The 23,038-nt window shown below is 39.0% G+C and overlaps 1 protein-coding gene across 1 annotated transcript in view; it reads left to right on the top strand.

The window, feature by feature from the left end:
- The window catches only part of LOC149202319 (succinate dehydrogenase assembly factor 2, mitochondrial-like), a 62,808-nt gene extending 48,482 nt beyond the window's left edge, over positions 1 to 14,326 (top strand). The window contains exons 4-5 of the mRNA XM_089403152.1: positions 13,623 to 13,691; positions 13,797 to 14,326. Of these exons, the coding sequence (XP_089259278.1) occupies positions 13,623 to 13,691; positions 13,797 to 13,940 (213 nt within the window). The 3' untranslated portion in view covers positions 13,941 to 14,326. The remainder of the gene's footprint in view (positions 1 to 13,622; positions 13,692 to 13,796) is intronic.
- Positions 14,327 to 23,038: the final 8,712 nt, after the last annotated feature.

Below are 23,038 nucleotides of genomic sequence, written 5' to 3'. Positions count from 1 at the left end.
TATTCTCCAGTTATTCTGGGAATCTTCAGGTGGCAGACAATCGCACCTCATACCTGGGCGTGGTTCTCTGTTACCGGACACAAAAATTTGGTGTTCTATCTAAGCATGTTAATTACCAGATCGATCCTGAGTGAGCTGATCAAATCCATCTGGGAATTCTGGGCATATTTGGCAGTCTGAAACCAATATCATCGCTGGGCGTATCAATTAACTGATCCATTCCTGAGCATCATTCAGTCAAACAGATCAAAGGACTCCAATCTTGGGCCATAGAGTCTATTCCTGAAGCAGGATGAGAAGTGTCAAATGAGGTATATATCAGTAGTGAACCCCAAAGTCTAAAATATTACATCATACAGGAGAATCAAATAGCTGGGACTAATAATTTTGTTCCAGATTAAATATCTCATTGGGCTGCACCATTGTTTCTCATCAATTTAGAAAATCAAATTAATTGAAGTTTACAACATTAATTTACGAAGAGGGCCGAGCAATATGTGCTTGTTGGTGACCATCACAGATAAAAGGAGTCGTTGGTTATTATGTTCCAGATCTAAGGTTTTATCCAGAACCATACCCATTGTGCCTGAAGCAGCTCCAAGATCAGTAAATTCAAGTCCCGTCTTTGAATTTCAAATTGGTTGGGTACATTACGATATAGCTTCAGAGGTTAGTAGAGAAATCAGAGGCCACCTTCATTTCCAAAGTTCAATACTGTAGCAGTGGACACCAACTTAGAGATATTAGCTATGTTGCAGGAAACGTGGTATAGAGGCCCGTTTCCGTACGGAAATGGGTACGAAACGCGTTTGGTACGGCCGTGAAACGCGTTTCCGGCCGTATTGCCACGTTTCCCGAAACGGAAACGTGGCCAGTACGGCCGGAAACGCGTTTCAGGGCCGTACGACCCATGTTTCCTCATTAACTTGTGTTTTTTTTTTTTTAATTTACTTTTAGGGTATGTTAGTGACTTTTTGTTGCTTCTAGATGTGTGTCTAAAGTTATAAAAGTGAATTTTTGCCCTAGTGTTGATATGCAGTTCATCAGGAAGTTTGAGGGATATGCAGTTCATGGTAATGTTAAATTCCTCTGTTACACGGGAACCGCTCCCTAGAAGTGGGAAACTCGTTCCAGTGGTTCCCGCGCTCCCGGAAGCTTTGGAACTATATGGGAACGTTCCCTTTTCTGTGGGAGCTGCAATGGGAGCTTGGGAAAGTTCCGGGAGCTTTGAAGACTGTTTTTTTTGGAGTTCCCGCGTTCCCTGGGGTTGGGGAATACAGAGCATGTAGAAAAATATGTTGAACTTCCCACAAAACATGAGGCTTTCTTGAAACCTTCGCAGGGAGAGAGGCCAAAGACATCCTTAACACCGATATCCTTAATTGAGAAACTGGAGCAATCCCTTGATGGGTTAAGGAAGCGTGTGACACCTCAATGTAAGGGGGATATCTGGGGTGTCATGCTGATGAGTATTTTTTTTTTGTTTATGTATATGTATCGCAGAATATTGTGTGCATATTGTATGTGGCAATCAATGCTTAACCATTAGAGTCGCTTTACTTTTTCTCATAAGAATAACTAGAGAAACATAGGTAAAATTGTTCCTTTGTATTTTTAAGGCAGATTGTTTCAAACACTGGTCATGTTTCAGAGAACTAATAATGAACTTGACATTTTAATATTTTATATATATAAAAGGGAGAGACTCGGGAAGAGAGACACCCAGAGAATATATTTATATATAAGAGAGATTATATATTTAAATTGATTTTAATACTTGAATATTTTGATTTAATATTAATTTTGATTATTATATAATTATATATTTTATATTTTTATATTTTAAATTTTTTTATTATATAATATTACCGTTCCCGATTAGCCGTTTCCTGTAAATTTTGGGGAAACCTCTAGCCGTTCCCGACACCCGTACCCAAGTTCCCAACGTTCCCACGTTCCAGAAACTCATGCAACATAGTTAAATTCTTAAAGTAAAAGTGATATTCTCCTTTATTTTTCATTTTCATCCTTTTACTTAAATTTTTAACATTACCATGAAATGACTCAGGATGTTTGAGAGTGGTTTCGCCCTCATTGGATTTCATAAGGAGAAAGTAGAATTTTAGATCTCACTCAAAATCCAGCAGACTTATTTGTTTTTCAGGATTTCAGGATTGGAGGGATGGCAATGTTTCCATTGGATTTTATCATGTACTAGGGTATGGAACTTGTATTTAATCAAGAGAACCAAGCCCTCTATGCAGGGGAAATTCCCAATAATCAAGATAATGTAGGGTACTAGGGTATGAAACGTGTATTTAATCAAGAGCACTAAGGTCGTTCGACTATGTAGGAGGAGACTCCCAATACAATAGTGGTCCTTCTAAAGAATGGGATGTGGATGCAGAAAATCCTGATTTGGATCTCTCTCTTGCAGCCTTATAGTCTTTATTGTACTTGCAGCCTCATATATTAATATAAATAAAGGCTGATTTTGAGATTTGGATATATAATAAAGGTTGCTTTTGGATATTTCGATATTTTTATTTTCATTATGTGATCATTCATGAGTAAATGTGATGTAAATTAAATCTTAATGTTTAAGTGTAATAAATTATAATGTATCATTTATGCTTTATGATTGCACATATATATATATATATATTTAAATATTTTCAATATATATATATATATATATATATATATTTGCGTTTCCCCATTTCCAAAATTTGGGGAGGTCGCGTTTCGTATCGCTTCCCGTTTCGGAAACTCGTACCCGTTTCCCCGTTTTGTGCAACTTAGAATATTAGTCTCTGAGGCATTAATTTTTGAGTTGCATGGAGCATAGAACCCCTGAAACGACTGTTGAAGCAAATATGTATATGTTGGAGCCTTAATACTGCCAAACTTTGAAGTCTGAGCGTGCATAGTGGACTAACCAGCTCGCTCTCCCATTCCAGGTTACAGTGTATTTATTTATGAGTTTATCGCTGCTATTTCTATTCGTAATGTGCTAAATGTAAAAGAAATCTATGCTCCATAATTGTGAATTGATGTTGCATAGAAGAGGTGCATTTTATGCTCAATTTGTATGAGGTTGTGAATCACATTTGGAGACATTAATCTATTGAGACCTATTGTGTGAAAAAATAAAACTATCCAGTATATACCTGCAACAGTTTGTCATGAAACTGTTTGCTAAAACACTTCACTGAGAAATACAACAAACATAGAAAACAATGTCTTCATTATCACAAAGGTTCTTGTCATCATTAAACTAAACCATGGAGAGGCTCACAACATTCATGAATGAATTGAGAACATTGAAAAACACAAAAATTAGTTCCTTGAACCACCTTGCGTCATTGGACCGAAAACCCAAGAAAGAAAACAAACCTTTATCAAGAGGCGTCTATGCCATTCTTCAAAAAGAACAACCAGAGGATCTACAAAAAGCGCTGGAGATTGGATGCAAAATCCTTACACTCGGAACAGATTTAAAACACATGAGGGTCACATGGAAAGTCCTTTGCAAACTAGATGAACTGGATGCACTCCTTTCCGAAGTGAACCAATTAGAAGGAAAGAAACTAATTTGTGCTCTAAAACCAGTTATGATTGCTCTCATCCAACAGAAGTTCTTGGAGGAACTTTGTGAAGGGGTCAGACTTCCAATTGCATCTTGTCTTAGTAACATTATGAGGTTGACCACACCTATACCTCCTTACAACAATGATGTTATGAGGAGAGTTTTCAGATTGATAGTAGAGACCTTTCAGGACTTGGATAACACTGTGGGTCTTACCTTTGGGAAAAAGCTCCGGGTTTTGGAAGATATGGCCAAACTCCGAACCTATGACATCATGTTTGATCTAGAGTGTGATGACTTGATTTTTCAAATGTTCCAATACTTTTTCAACATTAAGGGACAATCATCCAGACATAGTCAAAGCACACATGCAGTCCATCTTGTCTTCAATTATGGGAGACTGTGATGCCATCTGCAAGAAGTTACAGTCTAAGTTGTTGGCCATTTGGAGAAAGGAACAGGTGGTCTTGCCCACTGCTTATGAGCTAGCCGAAAGGTTGGTTGAGCAGAATATTAAACTGTTTCGAAGACAGTTGACTAGGGAGGAGCTGCTCAGGATTGGTGGACCATGTAGCAAGAATGAGTTAAGGAGGAAGGGTCTTTGCTTCACCTGCAAGGAACCTTGGGGACTTGACCACTCATGCAAGATTGACACGGAGGAGATGGCAGAGGTAGATTAGGAGGAGGTTCCTTCTGACTTTCCGGTTGAGGATTCTTCCTTTTTAGTTGAGTCCATGGGTTCTTATGGGGATGCCTCTGAGGAGCATGAGCAATCATGTGGAGTTGATGACAGTAGCCCAGATATGCATCCATGTGTGGTAGAGGAGTATGATGAGCAACCGATTGTTCCCATGAGGGAAGGAGATCAAGGAGAAGATGAGCGATTGATGTTTCAGCATTGAGAGCACATAGAGGAGCATGAGTCAGATGATACACACAATGTGCGGGATGGGCCATTTTTGGAGGGTTAGCTAGTGGCTCATGTTGAGCTGCTAAGGGAGGATGAGCAGACACCCTTGGGGCCAACCATTGATGGGGAGCACGCAAATGTGCAGGCAACCACCAGGGAGGTAGTATTTGCAGATATTGGTCATCAGGAGGCATTGGGACTTGACAGGACAATTTTGCAAGTGATGAGTGGACCGGTGGAGCATGGAGTTTTCGTTCAGATGAGGGAGGCTCTTTTGGAGATAGTGGTGCATCCATCTTTGGGTCTACCCATTGATAAGGTGCAGGTAGATGCAGTGGCAGCTAGCAAAGCTACAATATTTCCAGGCAATAACCCTCTCTAGGAGTACATATACAGGGCATGTAGCATAGTTTGGCCTCTTATACCCATTACAGTGAGAGAGGTAGGGTTTTCTCAATGGATATTGTTGATTGAATAGACAGAGTTGCGTGAGTTGGGCACTGTGCAACATAGGAGACTCATCCCAGATACATGTGCCTATGCATCTGATCCCTCCCACAGGATGGATTGGTGAGAGATCATGAGTTGGTACCCTATTGATGGAGTATCATTTTTAGTCAGGAGCATTGTACTGCAGGAGCCCTTAGATGTGAGGGATATTACATGCTCCAGTTGGCAACAAGATAAAGGCTGGCCACTCATCAGTATTTTAGCACAACATCAACATGGTGAGATTGACCTTGGTTTATGCCAAGGGTTGGATTGGAGAGAGGTGATGAGTTGGTATGCAGTGGATGGAGCAACACTCATGGTTGGAGTTATAGCACAGCAGGAGCCATGGAGCATTGATACTTGTTCTTGGTGGCATTGGGATCCAGGAGGATTGGTTGATGACAGGTTCAGTCAGAGATTGGTCTGGGATCCAGGCATTGAGGGGTCCATTCATGGTGGGTTGACACAAAGGCATACCATCACCCAATGGTTTGTATGGGATCCGGGCATTGGGTCTCAGTTACATTGGGCCACCAGACTGGTCCACAAGTTTGGATTGCTTGAGGGCAAGCAATCTTGGGGCGGGAGGATTTGTGATGTTCCTTTTTCTGGTATTCCTTATGGCATGGTTAGGATGGACTTTCAGGGTTGGAGGCAGACATGTCATAGGTGCAGGTTTACGTCATCAGCGAGCCCAAGGGTTTTGGGTGATGTTTCATGGGGCTTTGAGGAGTTTCTATGGGATCCGATGTCATTCACTTGGCGTGTTCCATCATCTGCACAACTTGCCTTTCGTTCCGTTGCATTCCAACAATTGTCGAAAAATAGGGTTATTTTTTGGGCCTAACTCAATTAATTACGCTTAAGGTGGCGTTCTGAGAGGAATACGTGACGGAACACCTTAGTGTAATAGCTCGTTGGAACCGGAACGAGAAGATCTATAGGATGGGATGGTTAGAATTGATTTTCAGTGACTTGAGGAGGCATGGTGGCCAATTTATCCTTTTCCCACATTAAAAAGAATATTTTAATTGAATTAAAGAGAGGGAAAAGTGCTCCATGATTAAAATAATAATAAAATAGGAGGTTCTAGAGAGGTCCATCAGATTTATAAAAAGAAGAGGAGGAGGCCATTAGGAGACATCTTGGATTTGATATTTCTTCTTGTATGAGAGGATTGAGAACCCAATTCTCTACTCCATTGGTAGCCCCATTACAGAAATCCTCGGGTGATTCAGTGAGATTGAGCAACTACCCATCTCCCCTTGGTGAATTCATCTAGAATTCACAGGAGAGCTTAGCAGTGACATTTCAGTTCAGTTTTGGAGGGCCAACACAACATTGGACAGATTCTTAAGGTCTGTTTTCCATCTCAGCTATTTTGTTGTATCAGCATGTAAACCCCAGTTTTCTATTTAATAAAAGCGGAGATTATTTTTGATCATTGTATTATTGAATTGCATGCATTCTATTAGTTATATTTTACATGGCAATCTTCTGTTAAGTGAATGATAATTTTATGGAGAAATTCTGGTTGGGTTAAATTTCTGCAAAATTAGTCAAATATCCCATTTGGGATATTACAGATTCGTCCTTCTCCTTTTGCTCAGATTCAACCTTTCTTCTTTGTTCAGATGGTCTGAATTGCCCTTGTGCAGATGATCATCGAATTGCATTTTGGAGGAGGTCGAAGCCTCTATTTATACTTGTCTAGGAGGCCGAATGGGTGTGACTGAAGGGGTAGGCCGACCTGACTTCTTGGAGGGCCGACTTTAAGTTTTGGAGGAAAATAACTTAAATTTCAAAATTCAAAATTTCTCTTTTGAAGCCAACATGAAAAACATGTCTCACATTAATTATTTTGAGGGCTAACAATAAAACAACATGGAGAACCTGTCTTACATTTTCATTATATAGTTCAAGGGATAAAATAATAATTATGAAGACCGACCACAGCTACAAAATTCAACACTTTTCACACGGATACATTGAACATTGTTGACACCTAATCCGAAACGGATGAGGTGAAGCTGGACAGTCATCTATAAGATGAACTGATCCGTTTTGTATATGTATAAATAATGTGTTAGCTAATGAATAAAATCAATCAGTGTTTTCTCTCGTTCAATGTGGAGTTACCCTGGCCTGACATGGTATCAGAGCACAGGTCCCAAAATAGTGTAACTCCTGCTGAGTGCTGCATCATCCTGAAGGATTCCTGACACTGCTGAGGACTGCGCCCTCTGTCCTGACATGGAGACTGCGCCCTCTGTCCGTGGAACTATGCGTTGATGCGTTTTCTGCTGTTGGTAAAAACCTATCTCATTCCATTCAAACAAAACTGATGGTGACTGCGTTTTTCCTATGACTGAGTTGTTGTATTGAGGCTGTCATAACCATGACTGTATTTTAATAAAGACTGCGTTTGTATAGAAAAAAAAAAATGCGACTGTGTTCCTTGTAATGGTGGCTGAGTTCTTATGAAGACTGCGTTTTTTTTAATGCTGGCTGCGTGCATCCTTATTCTAATGAAAGACTGCGCTGTTAATGGTGCCTTCATGACTGCGTTAATGGTGTGTTAATGGTGACTGCGTTTCTAATGAAAGACTGCGTTTTTAATGGTTGACTGCGTATTGATGCAAGAAGACTGCGTTGATGTATTTTAATCGTTGACTGCATTTCTTATTGAAGACTCTCGGCATTTGATCCCATGGCCTAGTGCTTTTTCCCATATAATGTAATCATTTTCGAGTGATGAATTCAAGTCTGTATGAGAGCAATGGGCTCCCGATACATGTTCTCTGTTATGGTATCATAGATTTGGTGAAAGAAGTGATGGTGTGTGGGACTTGATGTCGTGCGTGTGAGCTGCATGAGTGTGTGCGAGCTGCTGTGCATGTGAGGTGATTTATTTTTGAGTTTTGTGGATGAAACATTGTCCATTGATAAAGCTGTGTGAGTTGATCTATGTGAAGGAGAAACACTGTGAAGTCTAGTGCCGAGCTTGTGTAATGGTGACTGCCGTTTTTATTGAAGACTCTTGGTATGGTGACAGCGTTTTCATGTGATATATGTAAGCAGTCATATATATATGAGCGCCCTTTTTTTGTTGAACAGTGATATATGTAAGCAGTGAGCGCCCTCGTTGTGATATATATGTGAGCAGTGATATATATATATGCTATGGAATGTTAGAAGAAAAATAAAATGCATAAGGCTATCATATAAGGATTTTTTTTTCTCTCTCAACAGAAGTGTTTTTGGCAGAGATATATTTTTTTTTACAGAATGCATAAGGCTATGACATAAGATTTTTTTTTCAGCAGAAGTCTTGCTGTGGCATAAGAATTTTTTTTCTCCAGCAGAAGTCTTTTATCAACAGAAGTTTTTTTTAGCAGAGATATTTTTACAGAATGCATTCAATCATTTCAATGGTCGGAATAGTTCTCACTGGCAAGGAGAACTATTCTGAATGGTCTCGGATGGTAAAACACACCCTCATCTACAATGAGCTGTGGAAAGGTGTGTGTGTCGGAGAAGAAGACAGAGACCCTGTGCAGCCCACATCAGACAAAGAACTCGCCATTTGGGAAAACAAGAACAGCAAAGCCTTTGCATTGATCGCAACATCCGTAAGTGAGGAAGTAAGTCGTCATATTTCATCCTATTCCACTGCCTTTGAAGCTTTACAAAAGCTGAAAGAACTCTATGATACACATTCTGCACTTGAAGTTGTTCAACTCATGATTAAACTCTTCACTCTTGAACTGAAAAATAATGATCCTCTTACTCTTGCATCTGAAATAAAATCTATAGTGCATGATATTAAATCCACTAAGGTTGAGCTGGATATCTCTCTTATTGCCTTTCTCAAAGCACTCTATCCTACCTACTCTAACTATCTTGAGTCTTTACAAGCAAATGGAAATCTTAAAGATATAACCTTTGACACTCTTGTGAAAAAGTTTGCTGAAAGAGAGAAAGCCTTTGGAAAGAAAACAGTCCCTGAATCTTCTGAAGAGACTATTTGCCTTGCTCATAAAGAAAAGCATCCTGCTCAAGATTCTACAAGAGGAAGAGGTGGACGAAGAGGAAGAGGAAGATACTTCAGAGGCAGGGGGGGCAGACATCCTCAAGTAGAAAAGGCAGATCTGCATTGCATTCGCTGCAAACGAAATGGATCACATGATGCTTCTACATGCAAGCTACCATGGGACAAGGTTGAGCAGAGAAGAAATCAGCAGAAAGGTAAAACTGATGACACAGACAAAGGTAAAGCACCTGAATCTGCTCACTATATTGAGGCACAATGTAACATTGGAGTAAATGAAGATTTGTTTAATGCTTCACTTGCTTCTTCGAAAAATGACTGGTTGCTTGATTCAGGAGCAACCTGTCATATGACTCATAGGAAAGATTTTTTTGAAGATTTCACTGATAATGTTGATGGAGCAGTATACTTTGCAGATCAGTCAAAAATCAAGCCATCAGGGCTTGGCACAGTCAGGCTTAAACTGCCTGGTCTTCCAGACTTTCTTCTGGATCATGTTCTATATCTCCCACAGCTCAAGAGAAACTTGCTGTCCCTGGTCCACATCCGCCAGCAAGGTCACTCCATTCATATGTTTGATGGAAAGCTTGAGGTAAGAAAGGCATCTGACCATTCACTTGTCATGAGAGGTATAGAAGAAGAAAGACTTCTTAAACTGCAAGGAACCTCTGCTCATGCACAACATTTTTCATATGTTTCTCATCATGATGAAAGTACACTTCCATCAAGTTTATTATGGCATGCTAGATTTGGACATTTGAACTATGATAGTCTCCGCTTGTTGAAGAAAAATGGTGTTGCTGGTTTGCCTACAATTCCTAGAAAACATAAACAATGTGATGCTTGCATTCTAGGAAAGCATAGCAAACAGTCTTTTCATGATTCACATTCAAGAGCACATAGGAAGCTTGAACTTATTCATTCAGATTTATGTGGTCCAATGCCTGTTCCTTCTGCAAATGGAAATAAGTATATCATGACATTTATTGATGATTACACCAGAATGTGTTGGGTTTATTTATTGAAGAACAAATCTGATGCTTTTCAAACATTCAAGAATTTTCATAAGTGGATTGAAAATGATGCACAATCTCATATTGGGTCTATTCGCACTGATAATGGAAAAGAATATACATCAAATGAATTTGAACACTATCTTCGCCAACATGGGATTAAACATCAAACAACTGTGCCTTATAATCCTCAACAGAATGGTGTAGCTGAAAGAATGAACAGAACAATTTTGAATATGGTACGATCCATGCTTTTCTTCAAAAATGTAAAGACAATGTTTTGGGCTGATGCTGTTCTATGTGCTGCATATATAAAGAATAGATGTCCATCTAGTGCTATAAGAAACAAGACTCCTTATGAATTGTGGTATGGACATGTTCCTTTGGTAAAACATCTCAGGATATTTGGTTCCACCTGTTATGCTTTAATACCAAAGGTACATAGAAACAAACTTGGTGCTAGAAGTCGTAAGTGTATCTTCCTGGGGTATTCAAACACATCTAAAGCATACCGCCTTTATGATGAAGTAAATAAAAAGTTTGTCTTATCTAGAGATGTCATTTTTCTTGAATCGTCCAAATCTGACAGTGTTGTTGAGCGGCAACTTGATCGCTTGGATAGATTCACAAAACCGAAATCATTTCAAGAGTTTGATAATCAGATTCCACATCTTGAAGGGGGGATTCCTATACTAGATCAACATGTGGAATCTTCTTCTGAAGAACAATCTCCCCTGCATAACACTCCAACAACGGATGATGCTTTAAGTGATGTAATTGATAGAATTGGGAGACTCAATCTTGATTCAGACCCAACTCAATCAACAGAACAGCCTGGACCATCTCAGAAAGGTCCCCCAAAGTGGCTGACAAAGACACTTGAAAGTGTTCATCCTGATGAAATTGGAAAAACAGGAACCAGAAATTCAAACCGACAAGATGGAGGTGATGTAGATAACTCTAATTCACCTGTTGATATGGATGTTACTTATGATTGTGAATTGAACTTGTCTACAGATTTTGAACCAACTTCCTTCAAAGAAGCTGCTTCTCATGATGAATGGAAAGAAGCGATGCAGAAGGAGTATGATGCCCTCATAAAGAATGGCACTTGGAAGCTGGTTGATCCTCCATTTGGAACCAAACCAATTGGCTGCAAGTGGGTCTACAAGAACAAGTACAAAGCTGATGGCTCACTTGACAAGCACAAAGCTAGGCTTGTGGCAAAAGGTTTTGCACAAAAGGAAGGGGTCGATTATGAGGAAACTTTTGCTCCCACAGCAAAATGGGCCACCATCCGGACACTCTTTGCACTAGCTGCTCAGAACGGTTGGAAAGTCCATCAAATGGATGTAAAAACTGCATTCTTGAATGGAGATCTAAAAGAGAATGTTTTTATGTCCCAGCCTGAAGGATTTGCTGTGAAAGGACATGAACACAAAGTATGCAAACTTGTGAAGTCCTTGTATGGCCTCAAACAAGCACCACGAGCCTGGTATGAAAAACTAACTGAGCATCTTCTGAAACTCAACTTCAAACATTTTGATCTTGATGATGCAACTTTATTTGTTAAGAAAGTTGGCAAAACAGTTGTATATCTTGTGGTATATGTAGATGATCTTTTAATGACAGGGAACAATGAAAGTTATATTGCATCCATAAAGAAAGAATTAGGAAATTTTTTTGAAATGACTGATTTGGGCTATGTTCATTACTATCTTGGCATTGAAGTAACCCAACATCCAAAGTCCATATTTCTTTCTCAAAAGAAATACATTGGAGATTTGTTAAACAGATTTGGCATGACAGAGTGCAATCCCCTTTCTACTCCAATGGAACAAAACTTGAAGCTCACATCTATTGAAGGAAAAGAATTTGAGGATGCAACAAAGTATAGACAGCTTGTAGGAAGTCTCATCTACCTCACTACTACCAGACCAGACATTTCATTTGCTGTTGGAATCCTCTCAAGGTTTATGCAAAAGCCTTGTGAAGGACATTGGTCTGCTGCAAAAAGAGTTCTAAGGTACTTGAAGGGAACTCAAGACCTTGGAATCAAGTATACACAGGTGGACGACTTCAACTTGATTGGATACTCTGATTCAGACTTCGATGGAGACAAAGAAACTGGGGTATCTACTTCAGGATATGCTATGAGTCTTGGATCAGGAGCTGTCTCCTGGAGATCATGCAAACAATCAGTACCAGCAGATTCCACAACAGAAGCAGAATATGTGGCAGCAGCTGAAGCAACGAAAGAAATTGTGTGGCTCAGGAAAATTCTTGAAGATTTGCAGGGAAAACAAATACAATCAACTCCACTCATGATTGATAACACATCTGCAATAAAGTTGGCCAAGAACCCAAAGTTCCATGATCGTACTAAGCACATCAATACTAAATATCATCTGATCCGACATCATGTTGAGGCCAAAACAATCCATCTCCGTCATTGTTCCACAAACGAGCAAATTGCAGACATCTTCACCAAAGCGCTTGGAAGAGAAAAGCTTGAAAGATTCAGAATGATGCTTGGACTCACCAACATCCCTTCAGATTAAGGGGGGGAATGTTGACACCTAATCCGAAACGGATGAGGTGAAGCTGGACAGTCATCTAGAAGATGAACTGATCCGTTTTGTATATGTATAAATAATGTGTTAGCTAATGAATAAAATCAATCAGTGTTTTCTCTCGTTCAATGTGGAGTTACCCTGGCCTGACAAACATGTGTAGAGGTTCCTTCCCTAGCTATTTCTTAACATTCATTAGGTTAGTGATTGTAATTTTCTTGTTTTTATAAGTTAGTGTACCTCGGGATTTTTCCCATCCAAAAGGCCAGTTTTACACAGTAATTTCCACCATCTGTGAAAGATAAGATTAATTCAAACAAATTTTGAATGGGAGCAATTTTTCTCTCAGAATATTGACATGTGCTTAGAATTTCAAGGGTATGATTGATATTACAACCCTAATACTGACTTGGTCAAGAATGCTAACCTTAACTTAGACCTAGTTAGGTTAACTTACTGATATGCTTATGGATGAAATGGACAACACCTTGTGTTACTAATAATCCATTCCATCTATGGACAATACAAACCATATAAAAGATAAGGTTGATGCATGCAACATCGAGTTTTTAGTTTCAGCAGTAACCTTCATAAAAACTTTGGCCTTACTTTCAAGTTTTAACCATGTAAGATCTGAATATGTACTGCTTGCACTGCTGTTCTCACTTGTTAAATAGAAAATATGAAAACAGTGTTTTTGTTTCCTTCTTAGTGAAAAACTATTACAACCTCTTCTAATTTCTCTCTAGAATCCTATTGTGTGTTACGTATCCCGTATTGCCTATTCAAGGTATAATTAAAGTTTTATAGTATAATAGTGATATTATTTTGATTATATTGAGACGATTGTGTATGGTGCGTTGCAGGATGTATCGTATATCACAACCAATTTGCTGCTTTATGAAATACAACATAATAGAGAACCAAATTGTTCTGGTTTTCTAAGGAGGATTTGCATCTCTTTAACGATGTCTACTTTCTTATCTACCTGCAGGAAAATCCAGACTTGTGGAAGTGGCTTACTGCTCAGGAACCTGCACCTGAGGCTGTGATTAAAAATCCGGTACGCATTTTGTTAGAAATGGGATTTACCATCATGTTTAGGAGACTTTATGGCTCACACACATTATTTTGTTAAAACATTATTAATTGCAGCATTATTGGTCAGGTATTCTCTGCTTTGCATGAAAAAGTTTTGAAAAAACTGAATGCTTATGCTTCTCCTGAGACAAGGGCTGCACCTGGACAGCCATGGGTCAGGGGATGGGATGATAAGAGAGGACTGGGAGGTCCAATAGCTGGAAATCAATGAATGATTTGAAGATTTAATGTAAAAATGTCTTTGGATCTCTATTTTGTTTCTATTATCTGTACTTTAACATGGGTTAGGTAGAATGGAATTCTACACCCCATATTATTCTACGACCAAAGTTCAATGGAATTGAATCCGCCTGTCTGTTTACTGCTGGAATGAAATTTCTTAGCTTAAGAGGGTTGTAAAAATTATTCACAAGCAGGAAGAGCTAGGTGAAATGTGTGCAAGGGTTCAAAATAATGTGTGCTTTTACCATGGTGTTAAACCATCTTTGTAATAGAAATGATTTGAATAAAATCTGAACAATGTGGATCAGCCATTTCGTGGCTTCGCTGCTGAATATCAGAAAATTTCTTAAGATTAATGAAATACTGTTACAATAAGCTATGGATTGTCCCCTTTGCTTTTTGTAAGCTATTTTTGCTTCTTTACGGGTAGTTAAATTGGTTAATGTCTTTTCACAATTAAAATATCTCTCTCTCTATGTATTTCAAATTTCGTATGTACTTCTATGATAGCAAATGGAGCAAGTTTTTGAATTTAATATTCCTTACTGTGTCCATAAATTCTATCTATCAAATGGCGGTTAAAGAGAATCATAAACAATACAAGTCTGTCGTTTTTAGTTGCTTTATAAATAACTGGTACTTAGATCCCTTTTGTATTGTATAAGAAAAGGAGTTTGAAGTAAAGACATCCATGTATAATGGAGGAGACTATATTGAATGTGGAGTTGCCATTTTTTGACTTTTTAGAAGGTGGGTATTCTGCGAATAATTCTTTTTGGCAGGAGAAGATTGGATTTCGTTAGAAGTATCTTAATTAATCAGAGAACTAAGAGTGTAGAATGGCAGAAATCCACTCTCATATACATCTAAAAGAACACAGTAAGCTAGCCATGAAAAACTAGTTTCTTATGCTGTTGCTGTGCATCTGGAATTGTATGTAGCTAATGGAAGGCATTTTTAATAGGGTCAAGTTACTAAAGCTAGAGCTATAGCCAGGACCAAAGTCAATAGCCAGAGCCAGGAGCCAGAGTCAACCATGTTGTAGAGAAGCAAACTGAAGGCACATTGATCCAATTGGTTTCCTAGGAGTGTTTGGAGACTAAAAAGACTCTCAATGGGGAGGTGTGATGCGAAATGGATCTAAAACAAGAATGGTTGTAAGACTCAATACTCAGATTATTTCAGCAAGTTTATGAAGTTTATAAAACTATGAAAATCAATGCAGATGTAAAAAAATGAGTAAGTCAAAAGAAAAAAATGAGACTTAAAGAAAAAGAAAAAAAATATAGGAGAGAATATGTCGAGGAATGGAAAACAAAAGGTCAGCCTGTTGGCCTTTCGAACACCTCAGCTCTCTCTATTTACTCATAGAATTACATTCTCTGGGGGTCTTTTGGGCAAGAGAGGAAGCAAAAAGAGCAAGAACAACATTGTAATAAAAAAATGGCTGAAATGAAGACTGAGCAACCATTGAATTCTGGTTTTCCCATTGAATGAAGACTGAGTTTCCAGGGTAAACTATTTTGTCTCATAGTGTGTTAATTGCTGTGTGTTTGCTTCATTTGTGGTGTATTTTTAACTGATTCCAGATAATAGAATGGCGATCACTATCTGAAATTTATTTCCCCTAATCTGTTCTATGGCCACAATAGCCACGTACCTCAGGCAGTAAATTTTATTGAGGTAGAGCATATCTAAGGCTGCAGTGATAGAGATGTTGGCCATGGTTGCCAATCCTGGTTAGAATTCCTAATTCGGGCTCTTGAATTTAGAAATTTTGCTTCTTAAGATTGTTGGAATGGCTATTCGTTGCTCAAAGAAAATCATTGGCATCCCCAGACCAACTTCCACTTTGCGAATTCTAGTTTCTCGAGGCTGCATGCTGCTAAACCATCTATAGGAGGGACATAAACTGCCCTGGAGAGAAGTCTGAGACTATATAGTCTATATGCATCTCGATAGCAAGAGTGATTGATTCCCTTCTTGCTAGTTATTGGGTGCTTGACACAACGTTAAGTGTTTTATTTTATTTTTCTTACTATCATACATAGTAATATCCCTTCCATTACAATTGCTAACAATATATAGTTTAAGCTTTGCCATTACTTCAAATGCCCAGGAATTTGGTTAGAAGTAATAGGAGACCCACTTAGTCTTTGTATAGGTCGTGAGTGACATCTGAGTGAAGGCAGCAATGATCACGAACTTGATGGTGCTCCAAGGAATGGATAACCTAGTTGACGCCTTTCATTTTATGCAAATTTCATGACACAATGACATATCTCTGAATTATATTTATGTCGTTGGAGAGAAGTGTAGATGCTTTCCTATAGAGTTGAAGAGAGGACAAAAATTGATTTCGAGGAGATTGAGCAGAAGCTCTTTATTTTATTTATCACTTCGTGAAGATTGTTCCATGGTGTAACATATCTCCATCTTATCATCAAGATTTGAACTTTGATCAAGGTGTGCACCACCACAAATTGTCATCATTCGATGATGAAACTCTTGTAGCTTATGATGTAGAGGTCACTGTACACTTTACATGTTACCTAGTCTATTTGGTACTAACTGTTCCAATGATTGTGTGCCATCTTGTTTAGTCTTCACTAGTCATAAGGATATCATGAGATAATCCTGGTGTTATATTTCAGCTGGAGAATAAGGTTGAAGAATGGAGCTTTAAGCTTACTCATCAAATCATTTAGAAAGGACCTTGAAAGCCTTTTAAGTTATGAGAACAAAGTAGAATACAAAATAATTTCTACATGTTTTTACATCAATGGCAATTAATGACAAAAAAAGGATGAAGTGAATAATCACAGTAGAGAGAAGCAAAGAAGTCAAGATTTATAGGCTTCTATGCTTGTTAGATTTTACTTGCAAGGTTTGTGATAACCTTACAAGTTTTTGGTTGGTAAGGTTTGAAGATGCTTGTTGGAGAATAGTATGGTAGGTCAATGGCTTCACTCAACAAATGCAGTGTGCTCAAAATCCTTGGAGAGAAATCTTGTTAACATATTACTCTACTTCAAAGGGGGTTAGAGACCTAACATTGATTAGCATATGGAAAACTAAGGTTTATTTTCCATTGCATAACCATCTAACTATTTGTGGGTAGGTTAAGTAAAGGAGCTAGCCAACCAATTTGGTGCAGAGGTTGCATAGAGAACAAGCTTTGCAACCACTAGAAGTGCAAAAATTCTTATACAAAATACATGAATAGAGGCTTAGAAGCCTCTAGAAGGCAAAGCTCTTATATAAACCTAAGAATAGAGCTTAGAAGAGACTTCCACAAAGGATCCATGTTGGCGAAGCGAGTGGGCTATAAGTCACTTGTTTACAGATCATCTATGGATCAAAGTATGAGGCAACAAGTTGTTGAATTTTCTACAATGATGAACAATAGAAACCAAATTTTTGATCATATAATTACTTCCTAATGATCTTCAATTAAGTTATCTTTATGCTACTGATATCATTGAACAATTATACATAGAAAATCTCAACAATAATATAGCAAAAACAATAAGATCATAAAGAGACAACCATGCACAATAAAGACAACAAATTTTCCTTGGGAAACCCAAACTTGGGAGAGAACTTAACAACTTTTCTTCTAGGAGAAATTGTTCAACAAGGTTCACAATTACTTAAATTGTCTAGAAATCTGTGCCAAAATTTAAGTCCAAGATACTAGTCAAACTTGGTCAAATACCAATAAGTCAGTTGGTCAAACCACCCAATAACAGAGAAGTCAATGTTGGTCAACAATCAAAATTTTGGCTCGTGGTCAAGCTCGGACCTCCGGTCAACTTCAGTTTGCGACCAAGATCTGTGGTCAAATTTGTACTGTAGTCAGCCCCAGTGAACAGTCAAACTTGGCCAAACTCAGATTCGATCAAATTTTCAATTCATCCTCCTTTCTACGGCTCCTTGAGAAGATATGTTGTTGTGTTGTGAGTGGTCGAAATGAGGAACTCTCATTTTGTATATATATTAGTCAAATGGTGTGAATTTGACCAAGAGTCACACCCTTTCATGGCGGGGCCGACTTGACATTTTTGGAGCCTACATGAAGCCAAAAAATTAGAATTAGAATTTTTTATTTTCATAATTTTCCGAGACTAACTTAGGAGGCCTCTTGGCATGCAGGAATACCTTTTGATGCTACACAAAAATTAACACTCCCTTTTAGTGAGGGAGGTATTCTCCTTGGTCACAATAGATTTCCCCTTATTTGAAATTTCTCCTTCACAAGAAAAGTTCGTGAGCTTGTTAAGTTGACGTGTCTATAGATAACTCCATCCTAGAGTGGGAAATGTGAGTATCCAGGGCTTTTTACCTCTAGCCAATGTCCTTTATGGCTCCTTAGGTAAATGCATTAATCTCCTTTGGTCAAAATCCTTTATGACTTAACCAAGTCTTTCTGGTAGCCAAGTCCCTCTGGCTCAGGAGAGAATCTGCCCTTGGACCATCCACCCAGCCAAAGTCCTTTATAGATTTTTAAGTGAATTACATCTCTCCTTTGGTTAAAGTCCTTTATGATCTAGCCAGTTCCTTCTGGTTTCTCAAGAGAAGATTTGTCCAATCCTGTAATTGCCCTCGGCCATTCACCTTTGGTCAAAGTCTTTTATGACCCAGCCAAATCCTTCTAGCTTCTCACGTGACTATATCCATCTCCCTTGGTCAAAGTCCTTTATATCCAACCAAAGTCTTTTATGGCTTTAAGAGATGGTCGGGCCTAATCTTGCAAAGACATCAACCCTCCCTGTCAATGAGGGAGACATTCTGCATCACACCAAGCTTGTCTCTAAAGTATACAAACTTCACTCTGGACAAAGGCCTTGTGAGAATGTTTGTAGTCTGCTCATCTGTGAGCTCTACTGCTCCTCTCTGTTGAGAAATCTAGGGCAGCTAGATTAGGACTTCTTTTAGCTTGATTTTTCTTATAATGACAAGTTCTTGTGATGTTATATTACTTCCTTTTGTTATTATTATGTTTTCTTCATCATCACGATAAGTGCCAAACAAATGAAGATCTTAGACACAAGAAAAGAACACAAGATGTAGGCACTCAGCCAGGGAAAAACCCTTAAGAAGGGGAAAACTCTGTCAAACTCTTTACATTAGATAAATTTTGAGGTCTAAAATGGGCCTCCTAAGGAATATTATAAAATAATGGTGGAAATAATAAAATAATAGTAGATTACATCATCAAGTTTTAGAGGGAAAAAAGAAAAAACTATTTTTTTTTCAAATAGTATTTTCAACTTATCTCTCTATGGTTTTACTCAAATTCCGAGCGGGATCACTCATTGGATGCAAAATTAAATTCTGCATTCAATGAGTGCTCTTGCTCGAAATTTGAGTAAAACCTTGGAGAGATAAGTTGAAAATACGAGTTGTAAAAGTAGTTTTTTTTTTTCCTCCAAAAATGGTGAATCATCTCCCATTGTTGACATCATCATCTTGAATCCTATTGTTTCTTATAAAGTTTATTTTGTTGTACATTTTTGTTTTGAGGCCCATTTTAGACCTCAAAATTTCTCTAATGCTAGTATAACTAGATCAGAATGAGACAAACCAAGACCATGACACAGTGTTTCCTCCCGAAGTCAACTCTTGAGAATCTTCTTTCAAAATTCAATACTTCAACTAAACCAATAAACTTCCATTTGTACTTCTGCAATCTTTGGTCTGTTTTACTTTCAGTCATGCAATGCATCAAATCTTTGTGATACAATGTTCCTTTTATACACGACAGAAAAACAATTTCGACATCCACTTCAACTCCTTTTAGGCTACTTTGCATCTTTCTTCTTGACTAAAATATCACAGATCAAAGTTGCTCGTCTACCTTCCAACTAGGTCGAGTTCCCTTTGGTATAAATAGTTGTTTCAGTGTGTTATATTATGGTCGACATGAATGGTAGGAGAGGTTGACTTGATAGAGAGCACAACCAACTTGATGGAGGAGGATAAGACACAATTTTTGACATAGAAGTTTTCTTTCTTTGACACAATGAGCCCAAGAAGGGTCTCTTACATAATGACTTTACTCAACAAAAAATCCTAGCACACTCAATGGGTGCTTTGACCTATTGAACATTGACCCAAGCATGAAACCCATGCTTTTATAAGTCAATTTAGTTTACAATAAAAATTCATTTTTCTTTCTTTTGGCAAATTCGTTACATCATGACTTAAATACAATTATGAAGACCAACACTAGTTATATTCTTGAACACTCCCTCTTAACTACAAAGGTATTCATAATTACGTATATACATAGGTACATGGAGGATCTAAAAAAAAATCCACTGGAAAAATCCGTAAAGTTTTCATTAATATATGAAAAGATTACATATGTAGATGCTATAGCATATGCCGTGATCGCTGTGGATCTGTACAAAGATACAAAAATTACATATATTCCTGTCTGATATAAACATTTTGAGCTCTGTTTATCTATCAAAAGTTGTGTTGCTTGTCAGCAACCTTCAGTCTGTTCAAAGAAAGAGTAAATTTATGCATAAAGCTGTGTTCTGTAATGTTGCTGCCGAGTCAAATATATTAGAAGTGTGGTGGACCCGCTGTAGGATAACCCGGGTCTATATATGGCCTATGATAAAATTTCTGTTCTTGCTGATCCAAAAATTTTGTGATCTCCCATGTTCCACGTTCCATCAGCGCGGCCTCCTTTGACAGCTTGTCAGCTGCCATATTATGCTCCCTGTAAATGTGAGCAACAGAGATATGGTTAAAAACCTCTTTGAGTTGCCGAACTTCATCAAATATGACTCTGAGTGTGTGCAAGTGGCATATTGAGATCTCATTGAACCAGTTAATGATAATCTGTGAGTCTCCAAATATGTTAATACTAGAGCACTGATGACTAATGGCAAAGTGAAGGAGATGGCGTAAAGTGATTAGCTCCGCTAAATTGTTGGTGCCTGCCCCCAGTCCCGCTTTGATATGATATGAAAGATTCGAGGAAATGTGCAGAATGAAACCACCTCCACAGCTTTGGGCATTTGCAGCACCATCGAAATACGCCCAGGGAGTACTCTGATCAATGACGGGAGGGGGATTTGGTCGACGAGTCTTTGGGGGAGGCGGCTCAGGCAGTTCTCTGAAAGCAGAAATGATGCTGGCTTCAATGAGCGGCCAGACAGGTGGTTTATCATCAAAGATCACACGATTCCTCACTTTCCATATGATCCAGTTAACAACTATTAGGAGATTAGCTTCTTTCTTTCCCTTGTGCTGATTACCCTAGTCTGTCCAAGCACTGATAGCATCGGGCCCATTCCATTCTCCGGTGTAATTGATGAATGGTTTTATATTGCTCCAAACCTGCTGTATATAATTGCATTTTAGAAATAGATGCACAGTGGATTCGGACTCAGCCTTGCAAAGTGCGCATCTGGTCGGACCATAAAGAGATCGACGCATGAGAAAGTCACCAGTAGGTACCCTGTTCCGGAGGACACACCATGTAAATAATTTTGAGCGAGGGGAGGCCGAGAGTTTCCATATATGATGCCACCATTTGTCAAGTACCTCCGGCTTCTTATGAATGATAAGATGCAAGTAACCCTCCTTTGGGGAGTACAGTCCGCTGTCCGCCTGATACCAGATCAGTTCGTCTGGGCCCTCAGTAATCCTAATGTGAGATTCCGTCAATGCCGCACAGTAATCTTGCCAGATTGTGTGCCATCGCAGGGGAATATTTAATTGAATTGCTGACTGCCAGGCCTGGTGAAATATGTCTGATCGATTCTGGTCTGCTATCTGCGCAATAGTCTTAGTGCCCTGAGAAAATAGGTAGTCCACCAAATCCTGTGGGAGTAGGTGTCGACCACCACATCCGCTCCAGGGGTCAAGTCCAATACGAGCCCTGTCTCCACTTTTGATTCTCCAAACTATGTTATCCCGGATGAGTGGAAGGGCATGGAGCAGAGCCTTCCAGATAGATGAGATTCCAACTTTGTTCCAGTTGGGCTGTCTGAGCCAATCCATAGTGTTTTGAGGCCAAATATATTTGTGATATACAATAGAAGTCCATAGGCTATGAGTAGTCATCAGGGCCCATCCCATCTTTGCCGCCAGAGCACATGCGAAGGTGGGTAGGTCCTTTAGCCCCCACCCACCCCATTTCTTTGGGAGGGCTATCGAGTTCCATCCTACCCAGGCAAATGTGCGCTTTTCATGTTTTCCAGCCCAAAGATACCTGTTGCAGAGCCTCTGTAGTTTAGATAAAATATTGCGGGGTATCCAGGCAAGCGCCATCCAAAATACTGGTGTAGCCTCCAGAACAGATTTGATCAATGTTAGTCTGCCTGCCCTGGACAGATAGCGAAAGCTCCAGCATGTGATCCTTTTCTCAATCTTTGTAACCAGCCAAACCCAGTCCGCGATCTTTTGAGAGGTGGGTTTAAGCCAGTATCCCAGGTATTTGAGCCCTCTATCCAGGGGTTGGGTAGAGAAAGGAAAGGCTTGACTGGCAGCCAAGGATTCATTTACTGTGGTGCCGACCATAGTGATGGAAGATTTTGCCTGATTTATCTCCATTCCTGTAGCATGTGCAAATAGTTTTAAGATTTTGTTGAAAGTGGTGGTATCTTGTATGCTGCCATCTAACATAATAAGCACATCGTCAACGAATAACAGATGAGTAAGATAACAATCCTCAGATATTTTGAGGCCCTTGATGGCTCCATCCCTTCTTGCAGAGATAATCAGACGGCTCAGAGCTTCCATTACCAGAATGAAGAGAAGAGGTGACAGAGGGCAACCTTGTCGAAGACCTCTTTCGGAATGAAAGAAATGAGAGGCAGCCCCATTGATAAGGATGCTGAAGGTAGGGGAAGTAACACAAGCCATAATCCAATTGATAAAGAGGAGGGGGAAACCCAGATGAATGAGGATCATTTTAATGTAGAGCCAACTTACTCGGTCGAATGCCTTTGAGAGATCAATCTTGAGGAGAATACTTTTAAGCCGCTTAGTCTAGATGGAGTGAATTGCTTCCTGGGCAGAACCAATTGCTTCATGGATTTGTCTATCTTCAAGGAAAGCAAA

The sequence above is a fragment of the Pinus tabuliformis genome, chromosome 2_1 (assembly GCF_031772625.1).
Source record: "Pinus tabuliformis cultivar Carrire ecotype Pingquan chromosome 2_1, CPIR1, whole genome shotgun sequence".
NCBI lineage: Eukaryota > Viridiplantae > Streptophyta > Pinopsida > Pinales > Pinaceae > Pinus > Pinus tabuliformis.
Note: the sequence above shows the minus strand (reverse complement) of the source record. Positions and strands in the feature narration are given on the sequence as shown.